Source organism: Rana temporaria, chromosome 8 (assembly GCF_905171775.1).
Source record: "Rana temporaria chromosome 8, aRanTem1.1, whole genome shotgun sequence".
NCBI classification, from domain to species: Eukaryota; Metazoa; Chordata; class Amphibia; order Anura; family Ranidae; genus Rana; species Rana temporaria.
In genome coordinates this window covers 66,849,213-66,874,359 of record NC_053496.1, presented here as the reverse complement: position 1 = coordinate 66,874,359, position 25,147 = coordinate 66,849,213, and the positions used below count along the sequence as shown (strand labels likewise).

The 25,147-nt window shown below is 44.8% G+C and overlaps 1 protein-coding gene across 3 annotated transcripts in view; it reads left to right on the top strand.

The window, feature by feature from the left end:
- Positions 1-25,147, top strand: part of TACC2 (transforming acidic coiled-coil containing protein 2) — a 235,628-nt gene that overhangs the window by 4,344 nt on the left and 206,137 nt on the right. For all 3 annotated transcript variants that reach the window (XM_040361948.1, XM_040361949.1, XM_040361946.1), the window contains exons 2-3: positions 1,083-1,152; positions 5,466-5,528. In XM_040361948.1, coding sequence (XP_040217882.1) covers positions 1,114-1,152; positions 5,466-5,528 — 102 coding nt within the window. In that variant the 5' untranslated portion in view covers positions 1,083-1,113. The remainder of the gene's footprint in view (positions 1-1,082; positions 1,153-5,465; positions 5,529-25,147) is intronic.

The following is a 25,147-nucleotide window of genomic DNA, read 5'->3' as shown; positions in this document are numbered from 1 at the left end:
AGAAAGCATAGGCCTGCAGAAGGCCGCAAAGCCACGGCCCTAATTACCGGCCCGACACGATCGTGCGGCGGGGGCGCACGGAGACACAGGATGCGCCAGGTCGCGAATTCTAGTCGCAATGGCAACCTGGTGCCCGGGTTTCGTCGAACCCTGGTATAACATGTTTGTTATTTAAAAAAAAAAAAAAATAAACCTTTACAACCCCTTTAAGTCAAAAAACTAAAACTAAATTGAAACTTGACTTCAAAATTAACACTGGTCTGTAGTACATGTTCATACCTCAATACCAAAAATAATAACATATTCGATCTTTCACTCCTGAAGTATATAATGAGTTTGGAAATTCTAGAGAAATGTTAACTAATGCATTACAATTTAATTACACCCATTCGATTTTAGTTGACTAAAATGTACTGGAGATTTGATCGACTAAATACAATTAAAACTAAAACAATTGCAGAAGCCTAAAATGTAACTAAAACTAAAATTCCATTTTAGTCCTAAGACTAAAGCCTCATACACACAATCGGATTTCCATCGGAAAAAAGGCGTAGGACTTTTGACCGAAGGGCGTTGGCCGTGAACTTGTTCTGCATACAGACGGCAAAACTTTGTCAGCCAACAAATACGAAACTACGTGGTTTTTCAGCTCTTTAGCGCCACCGTTTGGGCAACTTCTGCTAATGTTGTGTTATGGTTAGCATTTCTTCTGAGCATGCGTGTTTGTACTTTGGAGTTTTGTCCGGCGGACGATCGGATAATCCGACATCACACATTTGTTGTCGGAAACTTTTAAAGCATGCTATCCAACATTTGTTGTCGGAGAATCCGACAACGATCTTCCGATGGAGCATACAAACGGTTGGATTTTCCGACAAAACACTGCCATCACACAATTCCCATCGGAAAGTCTGATCGTGTGTACGGGCCTTTAGACTAAAAACAAAATCGAAATTTGCTGCCAAAATTAACACTGCTTAGAAGTCTGAATTGCAGAAACAGCATAGTACTTATAGCCTTGATTGCACATTACATTTGGAATAATCTGTTATTTTACCCAATATGTTTAATTTTTTGCAGGTTTTTTTTACATAATGCTATAAGAAGCACAAGATGGGTAATGACAACAGCCATAATAAAGCTGAACCTCAGGTGAGATATTATTTTAGTTTTTTTTTTATTAAACATTATTTCCCACAAAGATGTACATTATTTTAGTTTCTTAGCTTAACACATTGAGCACAATAAATAAAAAACATTTCATATTAAACTACATTAAACTAAATTATTAAACAAATTCTTACCCCTGCAATTTACAACGTTCAATGCTGCTGGTTCCTGCACTCCCAGTGCTGCTTCCCTGAACTTCAGGGGGCAGATCCACAAAGGTTGATACGCCGGCGTAATTTGAAAATTCCCACGTCGTATCTTTGTTTTGAATCCTCAAAACAAAATACAACGGCATCTCGGCTAGATCCGACAGGCATACGTCTTAGTACGCCGTCGGATCTAAGCTGCAATTTTTCGGCGGCCGCTAGGTGGCGTTTCTGTCGAATTCCGCTTCGAGTATGCAAATTAGCTATTTACCGCGATCCACGAACGTACGTACGTTCGGCGCATTGTTTTTACGTCGTTTGCGTTCGGCTTTTTCCGGCGTATAGTTAAAGCTGCTATTCTGAGGCGTACTCAATGTTAAGTATGGCCGTCGTTCCCGCATACAATTTTGAATTTTCGTCGTTACGTCGTTTGCGTAAGTCGTTCGCGAATAGGAATTTCCGTCGAATGAAGTCACCGTCGTAAGCATTGGCGGGTTCCAGTTTAATTTCGAGCATGCGCACTGGGACGGCGCATGCGCAGTTAAAAAAAAACGTTGTTTACGTTGGGTCACAACGTATTTACATAAAACACGCCCCCATTAGATCCATTTGAATTCCGCACCCTTACGCCGCCAGAGATACACTATGCCGTCGTAACTTATGGCGCAAATTCTTTGTGGATTCAAAATAAAAAAAATAGGTTACGGCGGCGTAGTGTATCTTCGATATGCTGCGCCCGGCGGAAGATTACGCGGAGGTACCTGGATCTGCCCCCAGGTCTTTACAGGAATGAGTTAACAATAGACAATTTGTTAGCTTAGAGAGGGGGCTGGAAGATCTATGTTTTGCCATTGGGCTATGTGGCTGTGTATTTCTATTGATGGACACAGTGTAGGGAGACAACACTAGTCCTTGCATGCAGCGGTGGCTCCAAAGCATGTTAAAAGAGAAAGGAGCTACCTTAAAACAGGAGACTTGTGGCAGTGGTCATGGCACCAGCTTAAAATTAACACAAATAAGAATTAAAATATAAAGAAGCTGCATACTCATTAAGTAATTAAATCACTCCTACAAACTCAACAGCATGAATTCAGCGACTTTGTATATGTGCTGGCATGCAATGAGTTAAAGTAGAACGATAGGCAATTTTTTTGTTCATTTTGGATAGAGTAAAGAGGGGTTAAAACCCTGTTGCTTTATTTTTTTGCTATCTGTGCCCCGTTGGGGAGATTTACCTTCACCTTCTGTCCCATAGCCAACACAGGAAGTCAAAGAAAATCCCTGCAAAATAGGGGAATTCCTTGGGGACCTCCAGGTCACCAGAACTAGTGCCCCCCTTTGTAAGATTTCCCCTCCATTAATTTTCTGGGGACAACCCAAAATCAGGGCTTTTCTTTTACACTTTCAATGATAAATAGGACAAATTGAGAGTAGGGATGAGCTTTATGTTCGGGTCGAACATGAGTTCGGCTAATTTTAAAGGTTAATATGCAAGTTATTGTCATAAAAAGTGTTTGGGGACCTGGGTCATGCCCCAGGAGACATGTATCAATGCAAAAATACATTTTAAAAATGTCAGTTTTTTCGGGAGCATTGATTTTAATAATGCTTAAAGTGAAACATTCCTTTAAATTTCATACCTGGGGTTATCTATAGTATGCCTGTAAAGTAGCGCATGTTTCCTGTGTTTATAACAGTGTCTGCACAAAATTAAATTTCTAAAGCAAAAAAAGTCATTTAAAACTACTCGCGGCTATAATGAATTGTCGGGTCCTGGCAATACATATAAAAGTCATTGAAAGTCATTGAAAAAAAAAATGCGTGGGGGTCCCCCCAAATTCCATTACCAGGCCCTTCAGGTCTGGCATGGATATTAAGGGAAACCCTGTGCCAAATTTTTTAAAAATGGCATGGAAATCCCCCCAAAAATTTATACCAGACGAAGAGTCTGGTATGGATTTTAGTGGGAACTCCGCACCAAAATAAAAAAAAAATGGCGTGAGGTTCCCCTCAAAAATCCATACCAGACCCTTGTCCAAGCATGCAACTTGGCAGGCCGCAGGAAAAGAGGGGGGGAAGAGAGAGAGAGCTCCCCTTCCTGAACTGTACCAGGTCACATGCCCTCAACATGGGGAGAACAAGGGCTTCATCCCCACAACCCTTGCCCGGTGGTTGTGGTGGTCTGCGGGCGGGGGGTTTATCGGAATCTGGAAGCCCCCTTTAACAAAGGGGACCACCAGTTTCCGGCCCCCCCCTATGTGAATTGGTAAGGGGGTACATTGTACCCTAACCATTTCACAAAACAAAAAAAAGTGTTACAATTTAAAAAAAACGACAGGAGCCATCTTGGGACAAGTCCTTTATTAAAAATCAAAAAAGGATTCCAGCGATGTAATACATTCTCGATCTCCAGCGATGATCTCCAGCGATGATCTCCAGCGATGATCTCCAGCAAGGATACGATACACACAGTCCTGCCTCTACCGGAGGCACCCGACGAATGCCGCGCCGCCAGCCTGACAGCTCTTATATAGCTGAGGGCGGGGCCAGAGACGCAAGGGGAATTGCCAGGGTTACCCAGTGACGTGTACGGTTGACCCCGTCCCCTCTGATGCAACGGGAACCCCGTGTCGTATCCTCGCTGGTGATCATCGCTGGAGATTGAGAATGGATTACATCGCTTGAATATTTTTTTTTATCTTTAATAAAGGACTTTAATTATAGCACCTGTAAGGCATCCTGAAAGAGCGGCTCCATTCACTCCAGTATGAAAGCCCGAGGGCTTTCACACTTGATCGGTGCGCTGGCAGGGCATCAGAAAAAGTCCTGCCAGCAGCTTCTTTGCAGCACATTAGGAGCAGTGAATACACCGCTAATAAAGCGCAGCTGAACCTTTTTTTAACCATTTTTCGACCGATAGCGCGGGTTAAAAGTGCCCTGCCAGCGGGCGAAAAGCACTGCGCCCAGGCACTTTCAGTGTGAAAGCAGCCTTAAGTGTTACTAAACCCAGGACCCTGGATTCACTATATCTGGTCTCCCACAGCACTGTGTGGCTGAGCTCTGGTTAAAGCTTGTAGGAGGAGTTTTCATTCTCCCCTGATTGTCCAATGATGCTGCATGACCCCCGACTAGGGTTGCCACCTCATCCCTTTAAAAAGGAACACATCTGAAGTACACAGGTTCTGTGGCTGATTAAGGTGGTAATTAAACTCACTTGGTGCCTTATCTGCATTAAATTAGCCTCAGAACCTGTGTAATTTAGATGTGTTCCTTTTTAAAGGGATGAGGTGGCAACCCTACCCCCGACCCTCTGTTTCGACAGGGTTGTACCCTCCCAAAAAGCAAAAAACTCTCTAGTAATACACACCAAACTGAGCATGTGCAGAGTGTATACCTGTACTATCAGCAGATGGACTGGGGAAACTAAAAAAAGGGGAGGATTAGAGAAGACGGGATAAAACAGCCCTTTTTCACAATGCGGGGGATTAACCACAGTGAGTATAACAAGCATCCTTTACTGCATATACAGACTGAGTTTATTGTTGTGGCTTAAACTTGTCTAAATATTTTGCCTATATTTTTCACACAGTCATACAACATTTACTTTTTTTTTCAAAATATTTTATTAATTTGGAAAAATGTGTGAATCATTGGTTAAAGTTGTGTGAATTTAGTGTAACATTTTTTATAATATACATACACATATAATTCTATCTATCTATCTATCTATCTATCTATCTATCTATCTATCTATCTATCTATCTATCTATCTATCTATCTATCTATCTATCTATCTATCTATCTATCTATCTATCTATCTATCTATCTATCTATCTATCTATCTATCTATCTATCGATCTATCTATCTAATCTATCCTCAAATAAAATATGGAATATATGTAGTTGTATTTGCAGGCTGTTGGTGGCGCTGTATGTTAACAAATAATCAGTTTTAGTTATAGCGCCACCTAGCGTCAGACAGATGAAATGCAGCTGTGTTGAAAAAAAAGGGGAGTACAGTAGTAGTAGTAGTAGAATAGAGTGTGGGGGCGGGGTGTGTGTGTTGTAGGACAGAAGCACATGGTGCTGACAGAAGGGGGGTTGTCAATACATGGACATACACATAACGTTTACTATATCTACTTCCAGCCTGAACCCCCAACCAGAGACATCCCCAGTGCATCCCAACAGCCTGATGAGGAGGTGCAGGAGGTGAGTTAGTTTGTGCTTTCTGTGACGTCACAGATTTATTACATCATATTCTCTCCCAGCAAGACTTGATGGAGATTTCTGTCACTTACAGACTCTCAAATCAGCAAACCTGACTCCTGTTACCAGCAGATCTGCTGCCAAATAAAACCGATGAGAAAGAATTCTTTGTAACATTTGAGTTTTGTTACTCCAGAAGGGTTCATTTTGGTGATCAGGGGGCAGATCCTCAAAGAAATGACGCGGCGTATCTCTTGATACGCCGCATAATTTCAAATTTTGTGCGTCGTATCTTTGTTTTGGTATCCCCAAAACAAGATACGACGGCATCTCTGTTAGATCCGACAGGCGTACGCCTTAGTACGCCGTCGGATCTTAGATGCAATTTTTCGGCGTCCGCTAGGTGGCGTTCACGTCGTAATCCGCGTCGAGTATGCAAATGAGCTATTTCCGACGATCCACGAACATACGAGCGGCCGTCGCATTTTTTTACGTTGTTTCCACTCGGCTTTTTCCGGCGTATAGTTAAAGCTGCTATCTGGTGGCGTACTTAATGTTAGGTATGGCCGTCGTTCCCACGTCTAATTTTGAAAATTTTACGTCGTTTGCGTAAGTCGTCCGTGAATGGGGCTGGACGTTGAAAACAATGACGGCCTTGCGACGTCATTTAGCGCAATGCACGGCGGGAAATTTTAGGGACGGCGCATGCGCAGTTCGTTCGGCGCGGGGACGCGCTTCATTTAAATGAAACACGCCCCCTACCCGCCCAATTTGAAATCCGCTGCGAGAGATACACTACGCCGCCGTAACTTACGGCGCAAATTCATTGAGGATTCAAACCAAAGCCAGGTAAGTTACAGCGGCGTAGCGTATCTCACATCTGCGCCAGGCGCAGCGGAGGTGCGTGGATCTACCCCCTGGAGTTTTAGATTTCAGTGTCAGTGTTTCCAATTAATGCCATTGTATTTTTGTGTGTATATGGACTTATTGTGTCATCGATTGTTTTATTGCAGTCATTTTAATCTATTAGATATTGGAAATGATTGTTCAGTACAACACAGTCAATTCCCCAGTATGAATGAATAACTGTCAGTGTCAAGCTGGCTATACACTATACAATCTGATCTCCTTTAGATCAACTATGTAGAGAAATGTCCTGCCTGATTTGATACACATTGAGGGCACCTTCACCGTAGAATGCGGTCTAACATCTAGCAAACGCAGTTCATTGGTAATTGTTTAGGTGTCCTCATATTACATATTTTTGGAGGAGATTGTATGATCACACTGTGTATGGGCAGTTTTATGGTGGCCACACACGCTTGGCTTTTTGTATCCAATCCATGTGCAATTCAATTGGTTTTCCTGTCGGGAAAGCTGCCATGGAGCATACATGGCTAGTTTTCCTGCCCGAAAGCTGTCATGGCAGTTTTCCCGACGGGAAAACGAATCGTGTGTACGAGGCATTAGAGAGAGTGGGCCAGATTCAGATAGGAGATACGACGGCGTCTCTCCTGATACGCCGTCGTATCTCTAAGGCCGGCCGGTCGTATCTATGCGACTGATTCAGAGAATCAGTTACGCATAGATATCCCTAAGATCCGACAGGTGTAACTGTATTACACCGTCGGATCTTAGGCTGCAATTCCAGGCCGGCCGCTAGGTGGCGCTTCCGTATCTTTTACGCGTCGAATATGCAAATGAGGAGTTACGCCGATTCAGAAACGAACGACCGCCCGGCGCTTTTTTTTTACGTCGTTTGCGTTCCGCTTTTTCCGGCGTAAAGTTACCCCTGCCATATGAGGGGTAAGTGCGGCGTATACTATGTTAAGTATGGCCGTCGTTCCCGCGCCGAGTTTTGAAATTTTTACGTCGTTTGCGTAAGTCGTTTGCGAATACGGCCGAACGTAATTTACGTTAACGTCGAAACCAATGATGTCCTTGCGAAGTCATTTGGAGCAATGCACGCTGGGAAATTTTGCGGACTGCGCATGCGCAGTTCGCTCGGCGCGGGGACGCGCCTGATTTAAATATTACACTCCCCCTACCCGCCGAATTTGAATTTGGCCGGGGGATTTCTGTTACGCCGCCGCAACTTTACAGGCAAGTGCTTTCTGAATAAAGCACTTGCCTCAAAAACTTGCGGCGGCGTAACGTAAATCAGATAGGTTACGCGGATCTAAAGATCCGCTAACCTATCTAAATCCGGCCCCAAGAGTTTTGGAAACCTTGTAGGGTGCCATTCACACTTATGCAGGTGTGAATGGTGAAGATGTGTGAGCATTAGGTGCATCGTGTTTAGGGCAGCTCATTCACTTCGGTGGACTGACCTACACATGACAATCGCAACAACTGAAGTGCGGGTAATTAATTTTTTTTACAATGTACTCTAACGCATGGCAATAAATTAGCATGCGCTGTGGTGCGATGTTGCACACTCACTTTGGCTGGTGCGTTAATTAAGAATGAATGGCCCCAAAGCACACCTGCAGGAATCCATGCGTTATCGCACATGTTCCTGCATCACATAGGTGTGAACGGGGATATAAAGAGGATTTTTATATAAGGCTTATTAATTACCTGTCCCATTGCTCGTGCCAATAAACAGAACTAAACTGAGCAGGCTGAAAACCTCTATATTTGTTGGATGCGTGCTCTCCCTTCGTGTTCTGTGCGACCATCTGCCGGGTGCTGTATCACTACTGCGTCCTGTACAGTCCACACCTTGTGGCTCACCATGAAAATGGATTGATCTCCCCCGTGCCAGCTGCAACATTTTCTATTCTGAGTGAGGAAAGACTCGCTTAGAAACTTCACTGAAGCAATGAGTTCTGCAACACCTTTTGATGGGTCTCTCAGATGGGCAGTAGTGCCCGTCACCCTCCTTAAAAGCGACCTGTGAGGCCTCGTACACACGACCAGACATGTCCGATGAAAACGGTCCGCGGACCGTTTTTATCGGACATGTCTGCTGGGTGAATTTGGTCTGATGTGTGTACACACCATCAGACCAAATTCCCCGCGGACAAAATACGCGGTGACGTGGCGGCGACGTAGCGGCGACGATGACGCGGTGACGTGCGCGAACCCGGAAGTTCAATGCTTCCACGCATGCGTCGAATCACTTAGACACATGCGCGGGATTTTGGGCCAGCGGACATGTCCAATGAGTCGTACTGACCATCAGACATGTCCGACGGACAGGCTTCCAGCGGACAAGTTTCTTAGCATGCTAAGAAACTTTTGTCCGCTTGAAACCTGTCCGCTAGGCCGGAAAACTGTCCGGTCGGCCCTACACACGGTCGGAGATGTCCGCGGAAACTGGTCCGACGGACCAGTTTCGCTGATGTCATTTTATATTTTCTGTTAGCGCAGTCTTTTTTCTTATATTATATTATATGGATTTTTATCCGATGGAGTTCCACACAGACAATCGTTTTTTTATCCATAGGAAAAATTTTAAACATGTCCTATTTTTTAACACCGATGGAAAAAAGACTGATGGGGCCCACACACGATCGGTTTGTCCGATGAAAACAGTCTATCAGTCTGTTTTCATCGGACAAACCGATCGTGTGTACACGGCTTTAGTGTTTGGGTAACAATTGGTAGTAGTTCCAAATTTGCATGTCTACAATTCAAATGACCGATTTTGATGACTGTGTTGGTTAAGGTTCCTGAGAACTACCATATCCCAGGCATGCATGGGTTTATTATTTCACAGGTTTTCTCTCGAGCTTGATATTATTGCTTATGAAGATTTGTTTTAGGTTTTTTCTCTTGTACTCTCACACTGCTGTGGCTTTATGATGTATGTAAGCTATGTACCATTTGCTGACTACAGCAGTTGCTCCATTCATGTGACATATGGCTTGGGACAAAGGGGTCGTGGAATTTTTACATCTTAATAAACCTGTGCACTAGTGTGGCCAACACAACAGAAAGCGCGCTTAGGTCATATTTTCTGGACTAAAAGCGAAAGAAATGTTCTGTTTTCCAAAACAACACTTGGGACTACATCTGCCATTGTTCTAATTCAAGTTAAGAGTATAAACTTAAATTATTAGTCTAAATAAATGCGACTGAAAGGTATAGATGTGTGTTTATCACGTAATCAATAAAATAAAATTAAATCAAATATAAATATAAGAGCTGCGCGTCTTCCAGCTTAATTATGCCAAAGATACGAGGAAATAGAAAATATAGACTGCGCTTTAAGAGCTTGTTCACACTTGACTAAGTTTCTAATGCTTAAAGTGGAGGTTCACCCGGAAATGTTAATTTTTAACCTTAGATTGATGCTCATTTTGTCAAGGGGAATCGGGTAGTTTTTTTAAAATCGAAGCAGTACTTACCGTTTTAGAGAGCGATCTTCTCCGCCGCTTCCGGGTATGGGCTGCGGGACTGGGCGTTCCTATTTGATTGACAGTCTTCCGACAGGCTTCCGACGGTCGCATTCATCGTGTCGCGATTTTCCGAAAGTGGCCGAACGTCGGTGCGCAGGCGCCGTATAGAGCCGCACCGACGTTCGGCTTCTTTCGGCTACCCGTGACGCGATGGATGCGACCGTCGGAAGACTGTCAATCAAATAGGAACGCCCAGTCCCGCAGCCCATACCCGGAAGCGGCGGAGAAGATCTATCTCTAAAACGGTAAGTACTGCTTCGATTTACAAAAAAAACTAGCCTATTCCCCTAGACAAAATGAGCATCAATCTAAGGTTAAAATTTTTTTTTAGGGTGAACTCCCGCTTTAAAGGAGAAGTCCAGCCTGAGTTTTTTAGGTTGGGCTTCTCCTCTGGGTCACAAGAGGGCAATGAATTTTTTACTCCTGTGACCCGTTTTCAGCGAAGAGCGATCTGAAGTCTGCTCTCTGCTGACATTACAAAGTTCAGTCGAGGCAGGGCGTCATCCCAACTTCCGAAGTCTGGATTGGCCAGGTGCCTGGACTGATGGCAGTCTCAGTGAGCCGCTGAGATGGCCGCTCCCCGCCCCTCCACAGCTCAGAGCTCCAATGAGCGTGGAGGAGCTGAGCAGGAGAGATGCTGACTGACAGGCAGCATCTCTCCGCTCGGGTAGGGGAAAGAACCGAGCCATCGGCGGTGTTTGATGGCTCGGTTCACAGTGAAGAGGCGGCGGGGGACAGATGCAAAATCGATCTGATGCTCCATCCACATAGGTAAGTATGAATATATAAAAAAAAAAACTCTTTTGACAAATGCTCCTATAACGTTAGTATGGGAGTTAGACACATGTTAATGAGCTGTAGTATGGGCATTAGACTGGTGTTTTACAAGCGTTAATGACTGGTTAAAAATGCTCCTCAAATGCCCTATGCGCAGTTTCGAAGCATTTAATGAGCGTTACAGCACATTCAGGCTGGGTTCACACTAGTGCGAATTGGATGTGGGTTTCCCCCAAACCAATTTGCATGTCAGCAGATAGTGACCGGCTCTCTATGGAGCTGGCTCACACATCTCCGGAGCGAATTGCAATTGGACCTGAAACGGTGAACAGCAGACAACCAAAGTCTCCCACGAGGTGCAGGAGTTTCCCGCATTTAGTAGCGGGCTCCTGAACACCTACGAGTGCCCTGCGATCTCCTGGCTGCAGGGCTGATCCTGGGTGGCAGTGGTGTCATCCATGTGTCCCCCTCTGTTCTCCTCTGGTCCGCTGTCCTCCTCCTCAGCCCCCCTCTATTCTCCTCTGGCCCACTATCCTCCTCCTCTGCCCCCCCTCCGTTCTCCTCCGGCCCACTGTCCTCCTCCTCCGCCCTCCTCTGGCCCGCTGTCCTCCTCCTCTGCCCCCCCTCCGTTCTCCTCCAGCCCACTGTCCTCCTCCTCCGCCCTCCTCTGTTCTCCTCTGGCCCGCTGTCCTCCTCCTCAGCCCCCCTCTATTCTCCTCTGGCCCACTATCCTCCTCTTCTGCCCCCCCTCCGTTCTCCTCGGGCCCACTGTCCTCCTCCTCTGTTCTCCTCTAGCCTGCTGTCCTCCTTCTCTGCCACCCCCTGTTCTCCTCCGGCCCGCTGTCCTTCTTCTCCAGCCCCCCCTCTATTCATCTCTGGCTCGCTGTCCTGCTTCTCTGGCCCAGGAAGATCACTCCGCCAGGGAAGGAAAGGAGATAGGCAGGTGGCTGGCCAGGATTTGAGCCTAGGCAGAAGAACATGCGAGCGAAGCTGAATGGGCATGCGCCCGAAACTGAAGAAATATTCCCTCTGCTCCGACCAACACATGGTCATCAGAAAGGGGCACAGATAATGGGAAAAACACAACCCCCCTATGCTAGAAGGCACAGCGGAGCGGGGGTGTAATTCAATTTTTTTCATTTTAACTCTGCACTGACTGTCTTTGAAATTGCCCCTGCCCCCTATTAAATCCAATCTGGGGACAAAACCAGGGACAGACTTGGTCCGGAGACAGTGTCCTCAATCAGGGGACTGTCCCCTGAAACTGGGGATGTCTGGTCACCCTACTTTACATTTACTTTAAGTTCCAAGCACAAGCCTACATTAGCTCTAGCAAATTGTTAGGTGTCTCAGTCTCTCAGAGCTCATTGGCTTCTTGCAAGGACAAGTAGATATCCACCCACTCATAATTTTTAGGAAAATGTCAGATTGTCAATGACAATCCTAATGCCGCGTACACACGACCGTTATTCATGTCATGGAAAAAAGTTTTTCTCAACGTGATTCCTCTCAAGCCTGCCTTGCATACACACGTTCGACAAAAATGCTCGAGCAAAGCGCGGTGACGCACAACACGTACGACAGCACTATAAAGGGGAAGTTCCATTTGAATGGCGCCACCCTTTGGGCTGCTTATGCTAATTTCCCCGTCTCATAACTTGCTTCTAAGCATGCGTGTTTTTTTCCCCCTTCGTTAAAGCGTGCACACGACCATTTTCCACGACGTGAAAAACGACGAGAAAAAATAGAGCAGGTTCTAAATTTTTAATGGCCATTTTTCTCATGCTCTGGAGCCTACACACAATCGTTTCTCACGACCAATTTAAAAAATGGCATTTTTCTCGTCATGAAAATCGGTCGTGTGTACGCGGCATAAGACTCGGAGGCAAGAAGCCTTGTACAGCTTCAGTATCAAAGCATCAATATACCCCGGGGATCTATTTTAGAATGTTTTGTATATTTTTTGCGATGACATGAGTGGTGTCCTTTGCTTTTTGTCATCAGTTCAGTCAGACTATTCTGGAACATCCCTGACCGACCGTCCTGTATAGCAGACATGCACCCACTGTGGCTGCCCCTGCATGACCTGTAATGTTTGGACAGGCTAACAGTTGTCATCTCTATTTAATTCCATGGCGGTGACCTTTCTTACCCAGAATTCACCTTCTCTGTGGGACTGGTCACTTCTTGCCTGAAAGTCTGCTGGGATGGAGGTCATATGGTACAAAGTCTGAATTTATCAGTGTATTTTTTCAGGTATGTGCTTCTCTCCATATAGCGCTATAATTCTTGTTACTTTTTATTGTGTAAAATATTATTTTGGATCCATCATATACTTTGTAATGGTACTGTAGGTGTTCGCAAGTAATTTGAGACTGGCCAAGCTTTGGCAGTATTTGATCGCAGTCTGAGCAGAGCCCAGAATGGATTCATGGGGCTAGATTCAGATAGCCTCGCGCATTGTTACGGCGGCGCAGCGTATCGTATTTACGCTGCGCCGCTGTAAGTTAGAGAGGCAAGTGCTGTATTCGCAAAGCACTTGCCTCCTAACTTACGGCGGTGTAGCGTAAATGGGGCCAGCGTAAGCGCACCTAATTCAAATGAGGATGAGGGGGGCGTGTTTTATTTAAATTAATGGTGACCCCCGTTCGTGAAAGAATCCCAGTGCGCATGCTCGAAATTCCTCCGCAAATCGTCATTGCTTTCGACGTGAACGTAAATTACGTCCAGCCCTATTCGCGAACAACTTACGCAAACGACGTAAAAAAATTCAAAATTCGAAGCGAGAACGACGTCCATACTTAACATTGGCTGCGCCTCATAATAGCAGGAGCAACCTTATGCCGAAAAAGCCTAACGTAAACGACTTAAAAAAATAGCGCCGGACGTACGTACGTTTCTGAATCGGCGTATCTAGTCATTTGCATATTCTACGCCGAAAACGACGGAAGCGCCACCTAGCGGCCAGTGTAAATATGCACCCTAAGATACGACGGCGTAGGAGACTTACGCTGCTCGTATCTTAGCCTAATTTAAGCGTATCTGGTTTCCAGAATACGCTTAAATTTACGACGGCGTAGATTCAGAGTTACGACGGCGTATCAGTAGATACGCCGGCGTAACTCTCTCTGAATCTAGCCCATTGAGTAATCTGTATTCAACAATCATAGGATCTACCTTGACTTTTTCAATGCAAACCATCTGAATAGGACATGTTCATACTGAGATGCTTGAAACTGCACTTGAAACTGTTGAGGGCAAGAGCAAAGCAAGGGTTCCCGGCTCAGCGGGTTCCTCTCAGGATCCAGAAGAGTGACGTAAACAGAGGGGATTGTAGGGGGGCAGTAATCTCAGGAACATTTGTAGAGTTAGATTAGTGGTTCCTGAAAATTAGGGACTCAAGTAAGTATATCTTGCTTCATGAGGAATTCAAAAGCAAACCGTCTTTCAGGGTGTTGTTACAGGGGTAGGTGGGAGATAGGGTTGTGAGCTCCTTTCTCTATCTGCAACATAGAGAGCGTCCTGACTCTCCCGTAGTCCAAGGGAGGGGGCGAGCACGACACTCCACACCGGGGAGAAAGCCTCGCATTACTGTGTGGAGTTACAGACAGAAGATCAGGAAGTGAGGATTTCTCAGAAGAAATAAGGACATTTAAAGCAAAATGGAAGGATGAGGTAAGTGAAGGAGGACTGCACTAAGGTAAAGGAAGCTATTTAGGGGGGGGAAAATTGTACCTTTACAACCCCTTGATGCTATTGCCTCATAACTAGCAGTAGTATTGCCAGCCTGCCATGTGTGCTCCTCAGCTGGCTGTGGCATTGTCAATCTAGTTTATCAGAAAGGTAGGCAAATGTCAAACTAATGCCGCGTACACACGATCTGATTTTCCGTCAGAAAAACCTTGGATGGTTTTTCCGACGGAATTCCGCTCAAGCTTGGCTTGCATACACCCGGTCACACAAAAGTTCTCTGAACTTTCGACCATCAAGAACGCGGTGATGTGCAACACTACAACGAACCAAGAAAATGAAGTTCAATGCTTCAGAGCATGCGTTGAATTGTTTCCGAGCATGCGTCTGAATTTTGCGCGTCGGAATTGCTACAGACGAACAGATTGTTTTCTGTCTGAAAATTTAAGAACCAGCTCTCAATCTTTTGTTGGTGGAAATTCCGGCAGCAAAAGTCTGATGGAGCATACACACGGTCGGAATTTCGGACCAATAGCTCACATCGGACTTTTCTTGTTGGAATTTCCGATCGCGTGTACGTGGCATTAGGGCTCATTCAAAGTTGAGGAAGCCCTTTCCGCCCCTTTGAAAATATCTGTGGTGAATTGCTTTTCAGAAGACAGTTAAAGGGCGCCTGGGTGATGGCTGTTTAAACCTTCTGTGTGCAGCAGTCCCCCCAGCCCCCGTAATACTTGTCTGAGCTCCCTCTCGATCCAGTGATGTCCATGAGAGTCATTCCTGATTGGCCAATGGCTCCTGCTGCTGTCAGTCACACATGCCTCCCAACTGGCACAGATTTTGTGGGACTCTCCCGCATTGACAACTGATTCCCGCGTTCCCGCAAGAGAGGATATTTTCCTGCATAGAAGAGTTTTTCTCTGCATCCCACACAAAGCGGCGGCTTCGGAGTGCACATGCATGGGTGCCCTCACAGCAAGCTGCTTGCTGTGGGGGCACCAAGCAGGAGGGAGTGACCAGGAGCGACGGCATGGGGCCCAAGAAGAGGAGGAGCTGGGCTGCTCTGTGCCAAACCACTGCACAGAGCAGGTAAGTGTAACATGTTTTATGAAAAAAAACAAAACACACAAGTTTTATTATTTTAACTGTCAGCCTGCAACTGGAAGTATTGGGGTAGATTCAGGTAGGGGCGCGCACTGATACGGCGACGCAGCGTATCGTCTTTACGCTACGCCGCCGTAAATTACAGGAGCAAGCGCTGTATTCACGAAGCACTTGCTCCGTAATTTGCGGCGGCGTAGCGTAAAATGGGCCGGCGTAAGCGCGCGTAATTCAAATGATCCGGTAGGGGGCGTGGATCATTTAAATTAGGCGCGTTCCCGCGCCGAACGTGCTGCGCATGCGCCGTCCCTAAAATTTCCCAACGTGCATTGCGGTAAATGACGTCGCAAGGACGTCATTGGCTTCGACGTGAACGTAAATGGCGTCCAGCGCCATTCACGGACGACTTACGCAAACGACGTAAAATTTTCAAATCGCGACGTGGGAACGACGTCCATACTTAACATTGGCTGCGCCTCCTAATAGCAGGAGCAGCCTTACGCCGAAAAAGCCTTAACGCAAACGACGTAAAAAACGAACGCCGGGCGCACGTACGTTTGTGAATCGGCGTAAGTATGTAATTTGCATACTCTACGCTGACAACTACGGAAGCGCCACCTAGCGGCCAGCGGGAGAATGCACCCTAAGATACGACGGCCTAAGAGACTTATGCCAGTCGTTACTTAGGCTAATGTCGGCGTATCTAGCTTTCTGAATACAGAAAAAAGATACGCTGGCGCAGCTTTGGAATTACGCAGCGTATCTATGGATACGCCGGCGTAATTCTTTCCTGAATCTACCCCATTGTCTTTGCAGGATCTCCAGGTGAGAAAGTATGCAACAGATTCACACAAAAACAAATGATTGTGAAAACTATATACAATGCGACATACTGACAAACATAATGAACTGATTTAGGATTCTTTCACACAGGCGGTAAAAGCAGGCAGTTGAGCTAAGTTTTTACCTACCTGGTACCGGTGCCAATCGCAACACTTTTAAGTGAAAAGGGCCCTGGCACAATTATATTGAATGCGGTTGCATTGTGATGGTTCAACCTTTTGAGGGTTTAAACAGGCGGAGAGGAGCCGACATATCGCCTCCCAGGCGCCTGTCAACTGAGGATCGCTTTTCAGATGGGACGCACATCTGCACAAGCCCCGAGAGTTTACTTACACAATAATAATGCAAGTGACTTTCAGCTCCACTGCCTGAAAATATCAGTATAAGTATGGCCGCACACTCTGAGCATCTCTAGCAACTTTTGCATACCATGGAGATATATAAACAAGTGATAACAAGCTTTCATATGCCACAAAACGAAATTCTGTGCTAAATAGGGAACAGTCATGCCGTTAGGCCTCCTGTTATCACAGGCTTTCCTCACTTATGATAATACACGTACAAGTGTTTTGTTAGCATGTGGACTTCTTTGTAAGCTGTGGGAAAAGGGAGCAGTCATTGGGTAGAAGGTGTGCTGTGATGGTGATGCCAGGGTGGCGAGGAGACGTCGCCGTGTACAGGCACAGAGCTGTCTGCAGTGGATTATCTTTGGCACATCTACTGGAAAATATTACTGCACAGCAGAAGTGAGCCGAATCCTCACAATGACGTTTTCCTCTTGCAGTTCGTTTCTTGACCAGCTTCGTGATTCCTGGATGTGAGTGGATCGGTCTGAAATACCCCGTGTTTACTATAATCTGTCTAGCATTCCCCCTTCATCCTCAGCAGCCAGGAAATGTGAAGCTCGGGATAAATTGGTTTTACACAGTGATGATTTTCCCTGGTGCCATTTTTGTGTCCTTTCCATTTACAGGGATGAGCCCTCTGTGTACAGTAAAATCTATTTCTAGATGAAAAATCCAGACGGCACACAAATATCAACTGTGTAGCTGGGAGCAGATGGGGTAGGAGGGATTCTTAAATTCCCAATACATATACACCAAAAGTATTCTGACGCCTGCCATGGCAAGGTCCATAAAGACACGGACGAGCGAGTTATGGTAGAGTAAGGCCTCGTACACACGATAGGATAGCCAGAGGACATTAGGTTAACCGATAAAGCTGACTGATGGTCCGTCACGCCTACACACCATAGGTTAAATAACCGATTGTGTCAGAACGCGGTGACGCAAAACACAACGACGTGCTGAAGTTTAATGCTTCCAAGCATGCGTTGACTTGATTCTGAGCATGCGCGGGTTTTTAACCGATGCTTTTGCATACTAACGATCGGTTTTGACCTATCAGTTAGGCGTCCATCGGTTACATTTTAAAGCAAGTTCCTATTTTTAATGTTAAATAACCTATGGGGCCCACACACGATCGGTTTTGACCGATGAAAACGGTCCTTCAGACCGTTGTCCTCTGGCTATCCTATCGTGTGTACGAGGCCTTAGTTTGATTGGCCTGCACAGAGTCCTGACCTCAACTTGATAGTACACATTTAGGATGAATCAGAGCGGAGACTGTGAGCCAGGCCTTCTCGTCCACATCAGTGCCTGACCTCACAAATGCGTATCAATGCCAGAATCAATAAAAAGTATTAAGAAGGATATCTTTCACCATATGACATCAGCATCTAGAACAATAATAGCTTGTAAAAAAATAAAAGCGCTAACATTGCAGATTGAATATGTGAGGTGAACGAAATACAATATATCGAAAGACAGATAAGAGAAGAAGGATATATAAATGATCAGATGCCAGAATTATGGCAAAAATGGGATGAATTTCGGCTCTAAAATAGAATGAATATTTATAAATGGAAAATCAGGAAGAATTTGAAGGTTTCAAAAGGTATCGAAAGGGAGAGGAAAGAGAGGGCATGTTTTTTTTGTGTGATGTGGTTGATGGTGATGAATGTGAGATAGGATGAATAAGGTACGATAGTAGAATACATGGAGGTATTTATGGTAAAGATTTTTTTTTTTTTATAAAGGTGGTTTATAGGCATTGATCAGATTCTGTACATTGGAAAAATAAAAAGGAATGGATATATACTGTGACAGAATCTTGAATAAATGTAATTGTTTTTATGTTTTTGTATTTAAGAAAAGAGGGCTTGGGTGGAGTTCCGCTTTAAATCACATTCAACAGCCATTTCTAATAAATGTAAGAACGATAGCCCATCATTTATAGCCAAACAAGAATACAAAGGAAGGGCTGAAAATTGTGAAACCACCCTGTTCTCAATACACAATGCAATCCTTGGTGTCAGGAAGACGCTCATAAATGTCAATCCTTCGATATATATAACTGAAGATGTGAGTTGTTGTCAAAACAGAAAGGTAGAGATGTTAACCACTTGCTTACTGGGCACATATACCCCCTTCCTGCCCAGGCGAAATTTCAGCGCTGTCACGGTTTGAATGACAATTGCGCGGTCACGCGACGTGGCTTCCAGACAAAATTGACGTCCTTTTTTTCCCATAAATAGAGCTTTCTTTTGGTGGTATTTGATCATCTCTGCGGTTTTTGTTTTTTGCGCTAAACAAAAAAATAAAAAAACAATTTTGAAAAAAACTGAATATTTTTTACTTTTTGCTATAATAAATATCCCATTTAAAAAAAAATATATATATATTTTTTCTCAGTTTAGGCCAATATGTATTCTTCTACATATTTTTGGTAAAAAAAATCGCAATAAGCGTATAGTGATTGGGTTGCGCAAACGTTATAGCGCTTACAAAATAGGGGATAAAATTATGACATTTTTTTTTAATAGAAATGGAGGCGATCTGCGATTTCTTTTTCAGGACTGCGATATTTTACGGCGGACACATCGGACACTTTTGACACATTTTTGGGACCATTCACATATCTACAGCGAACACTGCTATAAATATGCACTGATTACTGTATAAATGTGACTGGCAGGGAAGGGGTTAACACTAGGGGGCGATCAAGGGGTTAAATGTGTTCCCTGCTAGGTGATTCTTACTGTGGAGGGAGGGAACTGACTGGGACAGGTGACCGATGGTTGTCCCTATGTACAAGGGACACACCATCAGTCTCCTTTTCCTGACAGGACGTGGATCTCTGTGTTTACACACAGAGATCCACATCCCTGTCTCTGTGACTGCCGATCGCGGGTACCTGACAGACATCGTGGCCACCAGGCGGCGCGCAAGCACTCCCAGCGGCGGGAGGACAGAGGCCGTAAATTGACGGCCTCTCAGCATTGTAGAGCCACCTTGTGGCCGTCAATTGTCGATGGCAGGATAGGAAGTGGTTAAAAGAGTGTCTGGGACTATGCCTTGTGGACTTGAAGAAGGCCCATGACACATTATCGGTGCTGCTGAGGATTGGAATAACAGAGACATTTTAGTGCTCTGCGGTCTCTTTGAAGAGATGTCACCTCCAATGATCTCTAGGTTGCCTTGGTTGGCTTGCCTTGAAGAACAGAGCTCTGAAAATCAAGATCAACGCCCATAAATCCAAAGGTTATGTTACTGCTTCAAAAAAGAAGGACTTTATCAAGGAACTAGGGTACCCAGGATTTTTTGAGTGATGAAAAAAAGGAGTACAAAAGTGATGAATAATTTGAGTATTCTGCTAAAGTTTTATAAACACTGATTCAGTCGGTAATGGGAAGCGTGAACCGACTCTTCAGACAAGGCTTGTATATTTATAATAATCCTCTGTTTTTACCTATTCTTATGGGTTATTGGTAATAAGTGTAAGAATGCTGGTAAAGTGGAACTTTAGCCAGGAAATTAAAGGAGTTGTAATGGCAGAAGGCTTTTTTTTATCTTAATGCATCCTATGCTGCCCTAATACTTACCTGAGACCCATCTCTGTCTCGGCCAACTCTCCCTCCTGATTGGCAGAGGCACAGCAGTGGTGTCATTGACTCCCGTTGCGGTCAATCAAGGTCAGTTGGCCAATTTTATCAAGTTGTTATGGGTAAAGTTTCACTTTAGGGATGCAAATAATGATTATTTAAACTAGGATAGCTAGGCTTACGCTACAGGTGAGGATTGAGTCAGTCCCACAACTGATACTTTCTGACAAGGTGTTAACAGTTGAAGAGTTTGATCCCTGAAGCCCCTTTTGAGAGCTTCTGACTTATGTCTAGCTGACCCCAGGAGACCTAGAACATATTGTCAAGATGAAATCTCCCAGCTGGTCAGAGAAAAGTAATTCTCTGCTAACCTGCTCTGACCATTTCATCCATGACTTCTTCAGAATTAGGCTCCATGCACACTGAAGCTGCTAAACTGCAGTTTATTGGCGTTTTGGCGTTTTTTTTTTAAAGCCCATAAACTGAACTCTATGTTAGCCTATGTGCCCATGCACACCTGGGCGTTTTTAAGTGTTAATGAGCTTTGGAGTTGATTGGCTTTTTTGTAAACGCCTGAAATTTGCATTCAAAGTGCCGTTTTTCGGCGAGGAAAAGCGCTAAAGATTGCAAAACGCCAAAAAACGCCCATAAACGCTTTAAAACGCTCAAAAATGCTGGTGCCAGCGTTTTTTTGCATTTTTTTTATCCATTAAAAAAAAAAGTAAAAAAAAAAAAGAAAAACGCTACACTCAAAAACGCTGATTAAAGCTATTGTAAAAACGTTGAAAGGCTCCCTGCAAAGCTACTGGCGTTTTTTTATAGCTTTTATCAGCTTCAGTGTGCATTTTGTTTGCTGTGAGTGTATATACAGCTCACAGGTTCATAGTGAACAAAAATGTTGCTCCTGCCTGTCTTTCTGTCCTCAATTACTCCCCACTGGGTTCAGCCATTTGCCTCTTGCATAGCATAGAGAAGGTGAAACCAGTACTTTCCTAAAGGTCATACTTCTGTTTGTGTGTATTCAAGTAAGTCATTGCCCCCAATATGTGGCTTCTTGTTTAAGTGATATTAAAGCGGTTGTATACCCTCTGCTAGCACTTGCACCTACAGGTAAGCCTACATTAAGGCTTACCTGTAGGTGCTTGCATTATCTCCTTAACAACATGGTTAAGGAGATATTTGCAGAAAAGCGGGCGCCGATGTCTACGGCGCATGCGGAGATCCGCCTAAAGAAAAAAAATATTAAAAGACAGCAGCTACAAACTCTGCAGCTGCTGACTTTTAATAAATGGACACTTACCTGTCCAGGGTTCCCACGATGTTGGCAGCCGAAGCCAAGCAATCGCTCGGCTCTTGGCTGCCCCCGCCGCCATCTTCAGTGATGGAATCAGGAAGTGAAGTGTTGCGGCTTCACTTCCCGGTTCCTTACTGCGCATGCGCGAATTGCGCTGCGTGTCCTTACTGGTCCCCGCTGTCTTCTGGGACATGTGTGTTTCCCAGAAGACAGCGGGGGGGGTGACGCAAAGGGGCGTGACTCCTGCAGGAGTCTATTCCCGGAAGTGGGTGCAAATACCTGTATTATACAGGTATCTGCACCCCCTGAAGGGTGCCAAATGTGACACCGGAGGGGGGGAGAGTTCCGAAAAGTGGATTTTCACTTTTTGTGTGGACCTCCGCTTTAACTCAGCAAAGTACCTTCTGTTCTCTGGCCAAATCTCCAAATTCCTTTTGATTGCTGCTGTGTTGAGACTTCCTTTTAGAGGGTGACTAAAGTTGCTCTCCGTGGTCTCACTGCATGTAAGAATGTAGCCATCCTCTTTGGCTTGCTCCCAAGATGCACTAAGGGCTGTGGCATTTGTAGTGTGCATAGGGTATGACCGCAACCAACAGGCACTGCTCCTCCAAACAAATGGAAGTGAATGGGTACAGAGAGGTTCAGGAACTCATGGAGGACATTACAAGAAGGCTGAAAAACACAGTAAGAAACAATTTAATAAAAAATAGATAACAAAGCCAATAAGTAGCGGATGTGTATGGATTATTTTTGTAGAATAAGGATATAATTTAATGTCATCTGAGGTGCCATGTAATATTGATTAGCTATTTGTTGTGCATCACACCAGGAAGTGGAGGCTAGCCATTCCTTTAGTTTACTAAGCTTGTATGATTCCTTGGATTTATTGGTCATCATACATAGTGGGATCGTTATACCCAGGGGGGCTACCTCTACCTGGACAACTTTCAACCTGTGTGTGCAGCTGTCTGTTCTACAGAAGCTGGTCTCACAACTGGCTTCTGTTGAACAGGAATGCTGGAAGACCAGTATCCAACCCGTATCCAATCAGTGCTGGCAGCCATTGTTCTGTCAGGGGGGCAGCCCCCCTGGCAGAACACAAAAGGCACAGCGGGGGAGATAGCCACACTAACATTGCTTGGGTAAGTACGCAATCTCCCTTTTTTTTTTTTCGGCCCGCTGGGCAAATAAATAAGCATAAAAGGTGAAGCCAGGCTATCGCTCACAGCTTGCATGTAAAAAGTTGGCTATGCACTGTTCAAATTTTGGCCAGTTCCCGATGAATTTTTTTTAAATTGGTGTTCGAACAGCTGATTTTATTCTGTCAGGTGCAACCAGTATTCGGTATTCTGACAGCTGCCACCACAGTACTTTTTTTTTTCAGGGCACACTGCCTGCGCACCACCACTGCACTAGAATCGCTGCCCAACGCACTCTCACCGTACCTTGTGTGAATGAACCTGAAGAAACCTGATCAATTAAAATGTTTTATGATAATACGTACCTGTCAAATGTTGCATAGCCAGTGGAGAGCAGTAAGAGATGGAGAAAAAACTGAAAAGTTTGGGCTATACTTATTATTTTTGAGTCACTGACCTGGAACAAGAATGTGGAGCAGGAGGTCTGGGTTTAATTGCTGGATACATGCTCCTGGTCAGTGACGTGAAATCATTTGATGCAAGAGTGTCAACGTATCGTATATACTCGAGTATAAGCCAAGTTTTTCAGCACATTTTTTGTGCTGAAAATACCCCCCTCTGCTTATACTCAAGTCACCTATTTGCACCTGATCTCCCGGACTTTGGGGACCCGGTACCGGCAGGCCGTAGGGCCCCTGGACCCCAAAATTTGTTGCCCGGGGGACCTACGGCCAGGGAGCACCAAATTTTCAAAGCCTGGCACCCCTTCCATAGAAGCCAATGTTAAACAGTAATTTCTCCGGTGATTTTGGGGACCCGGTACTGGACGGTAATAGGTCCCCTGGACCCGGAACCTGGCACACTTGTAGCCCCATTTCTCCCCTACAAGTGTGCAAAGTTGTTTGTCTGGGGGACCTACGGCTGGGGAGCACGGAATTTTCAAAGCTGGGCACCCCTTCCATTGACTCCCATGTTTAACGTCAGTCTACTCATGGACACAGTGAGGCATAGGCACAGTGAGGCATGGGCACAGAGAGGCATGGGCACAGTGAGGCATGCACATGGACACAGTGAGGCATGCAGATGGACACCCTAAGCTTATACTCGAGCCAATACGTTTTCCCAGTTCTTTGTGGTAAAATTAGGTGCCTTGGCTTATAATCGAGTCAGCTTATACTCGAGTATATACAGTAACTACCAGGCAAGTAACTTTTTTAACGGTAGTCTCTTTATTTTAGCACAAAACAGTTGTAAATCCTTTATAAACGACCCTGTTCCATACATGCCGCTACAGCAGGAAACAGTCCAGACACGTGGGCACTTGTGTATTTTTGATTATTGTGTCTAATGCTTTATTTTCCATGCCACAAATAGTGCAGTGAGGAGGGGTGAATTGTAAAACTGCAATTAGCCTTGTATTAGTTTAGAACTGTCAGAATAATTATAGATAATTGCTTTAGTTTACTATACTTTCGGTGTTGAATGAGTCAGCCACTCTCCCTGTGCTCTATGGGTGCAGGTGGCTAATTTCCCCCTTGATACCTATGAATGGACCCTCCCAATAATTGTTCTTTGCAGAAATGTGGCATTAATTGACAAGGACGAAGGACATGCCTTGGCTGTAATAGTCCCAGTGGATATTTAATTGGCATTTAGTGATCCACGACCACCATCATTGGATAAGTATTCTATTCACCAATTTCAACTAGGAAATGTTTGACATTTAGACATCAGGTCCTCAAAGGGAATCTTAACATCAATTTCTAATATTTGATTTCACATTTTCGAAATATAAAACTTTTAAGGGTCTTTATGCCAAGCTAAAATGGCTGATTAAATTATTTCTAAAGCCAAAACTGATTATTTTTTTCTTTTTATATAAGTAACAATTTTAACTGCAATTTCAATGCTGCATAGCTGGAAACCTGGGGGCTATTCTTACCCTGCATTCACACCTGAACGCGGCGTATTTTACCGCGAATTGCCGCGACAAATTGCTGCGTTTTGTCCCGCGAATTGCCGCGACAAAACGCGGTAAAATACGCCGCGGTACATACGCCGGAGGGGTGATCAACATTGTCGGCTATGCCGAACGCCGAAAGCCGCCTGAAAAAAGGGTCCGGGACTTGTTTTGGGCTTCAGGCGTTTCGGCGTTCGGCGTGGAGATGTGAACCATCTCCATAGCCGACAATGTTAGATCACCCCTCCAGCGTATTGCAGGCTGCAATAGCGTCGCGCTACAGGCGACAAATCGCCTAGGTGTGAATGGGCTCTTAAGCTGGCCACAAACTTGCAGAATTGTATTTGAAATTTTTGTTTTAAGAATGTTCTTTCAATATTCCAATCATTAGTGATGTCAAATTGATGTTTGTTTTCCACCACAGTGCAAGAAAATTCAAAGGAAAGTCATTCTAGAAAGTCCATTTATTTCA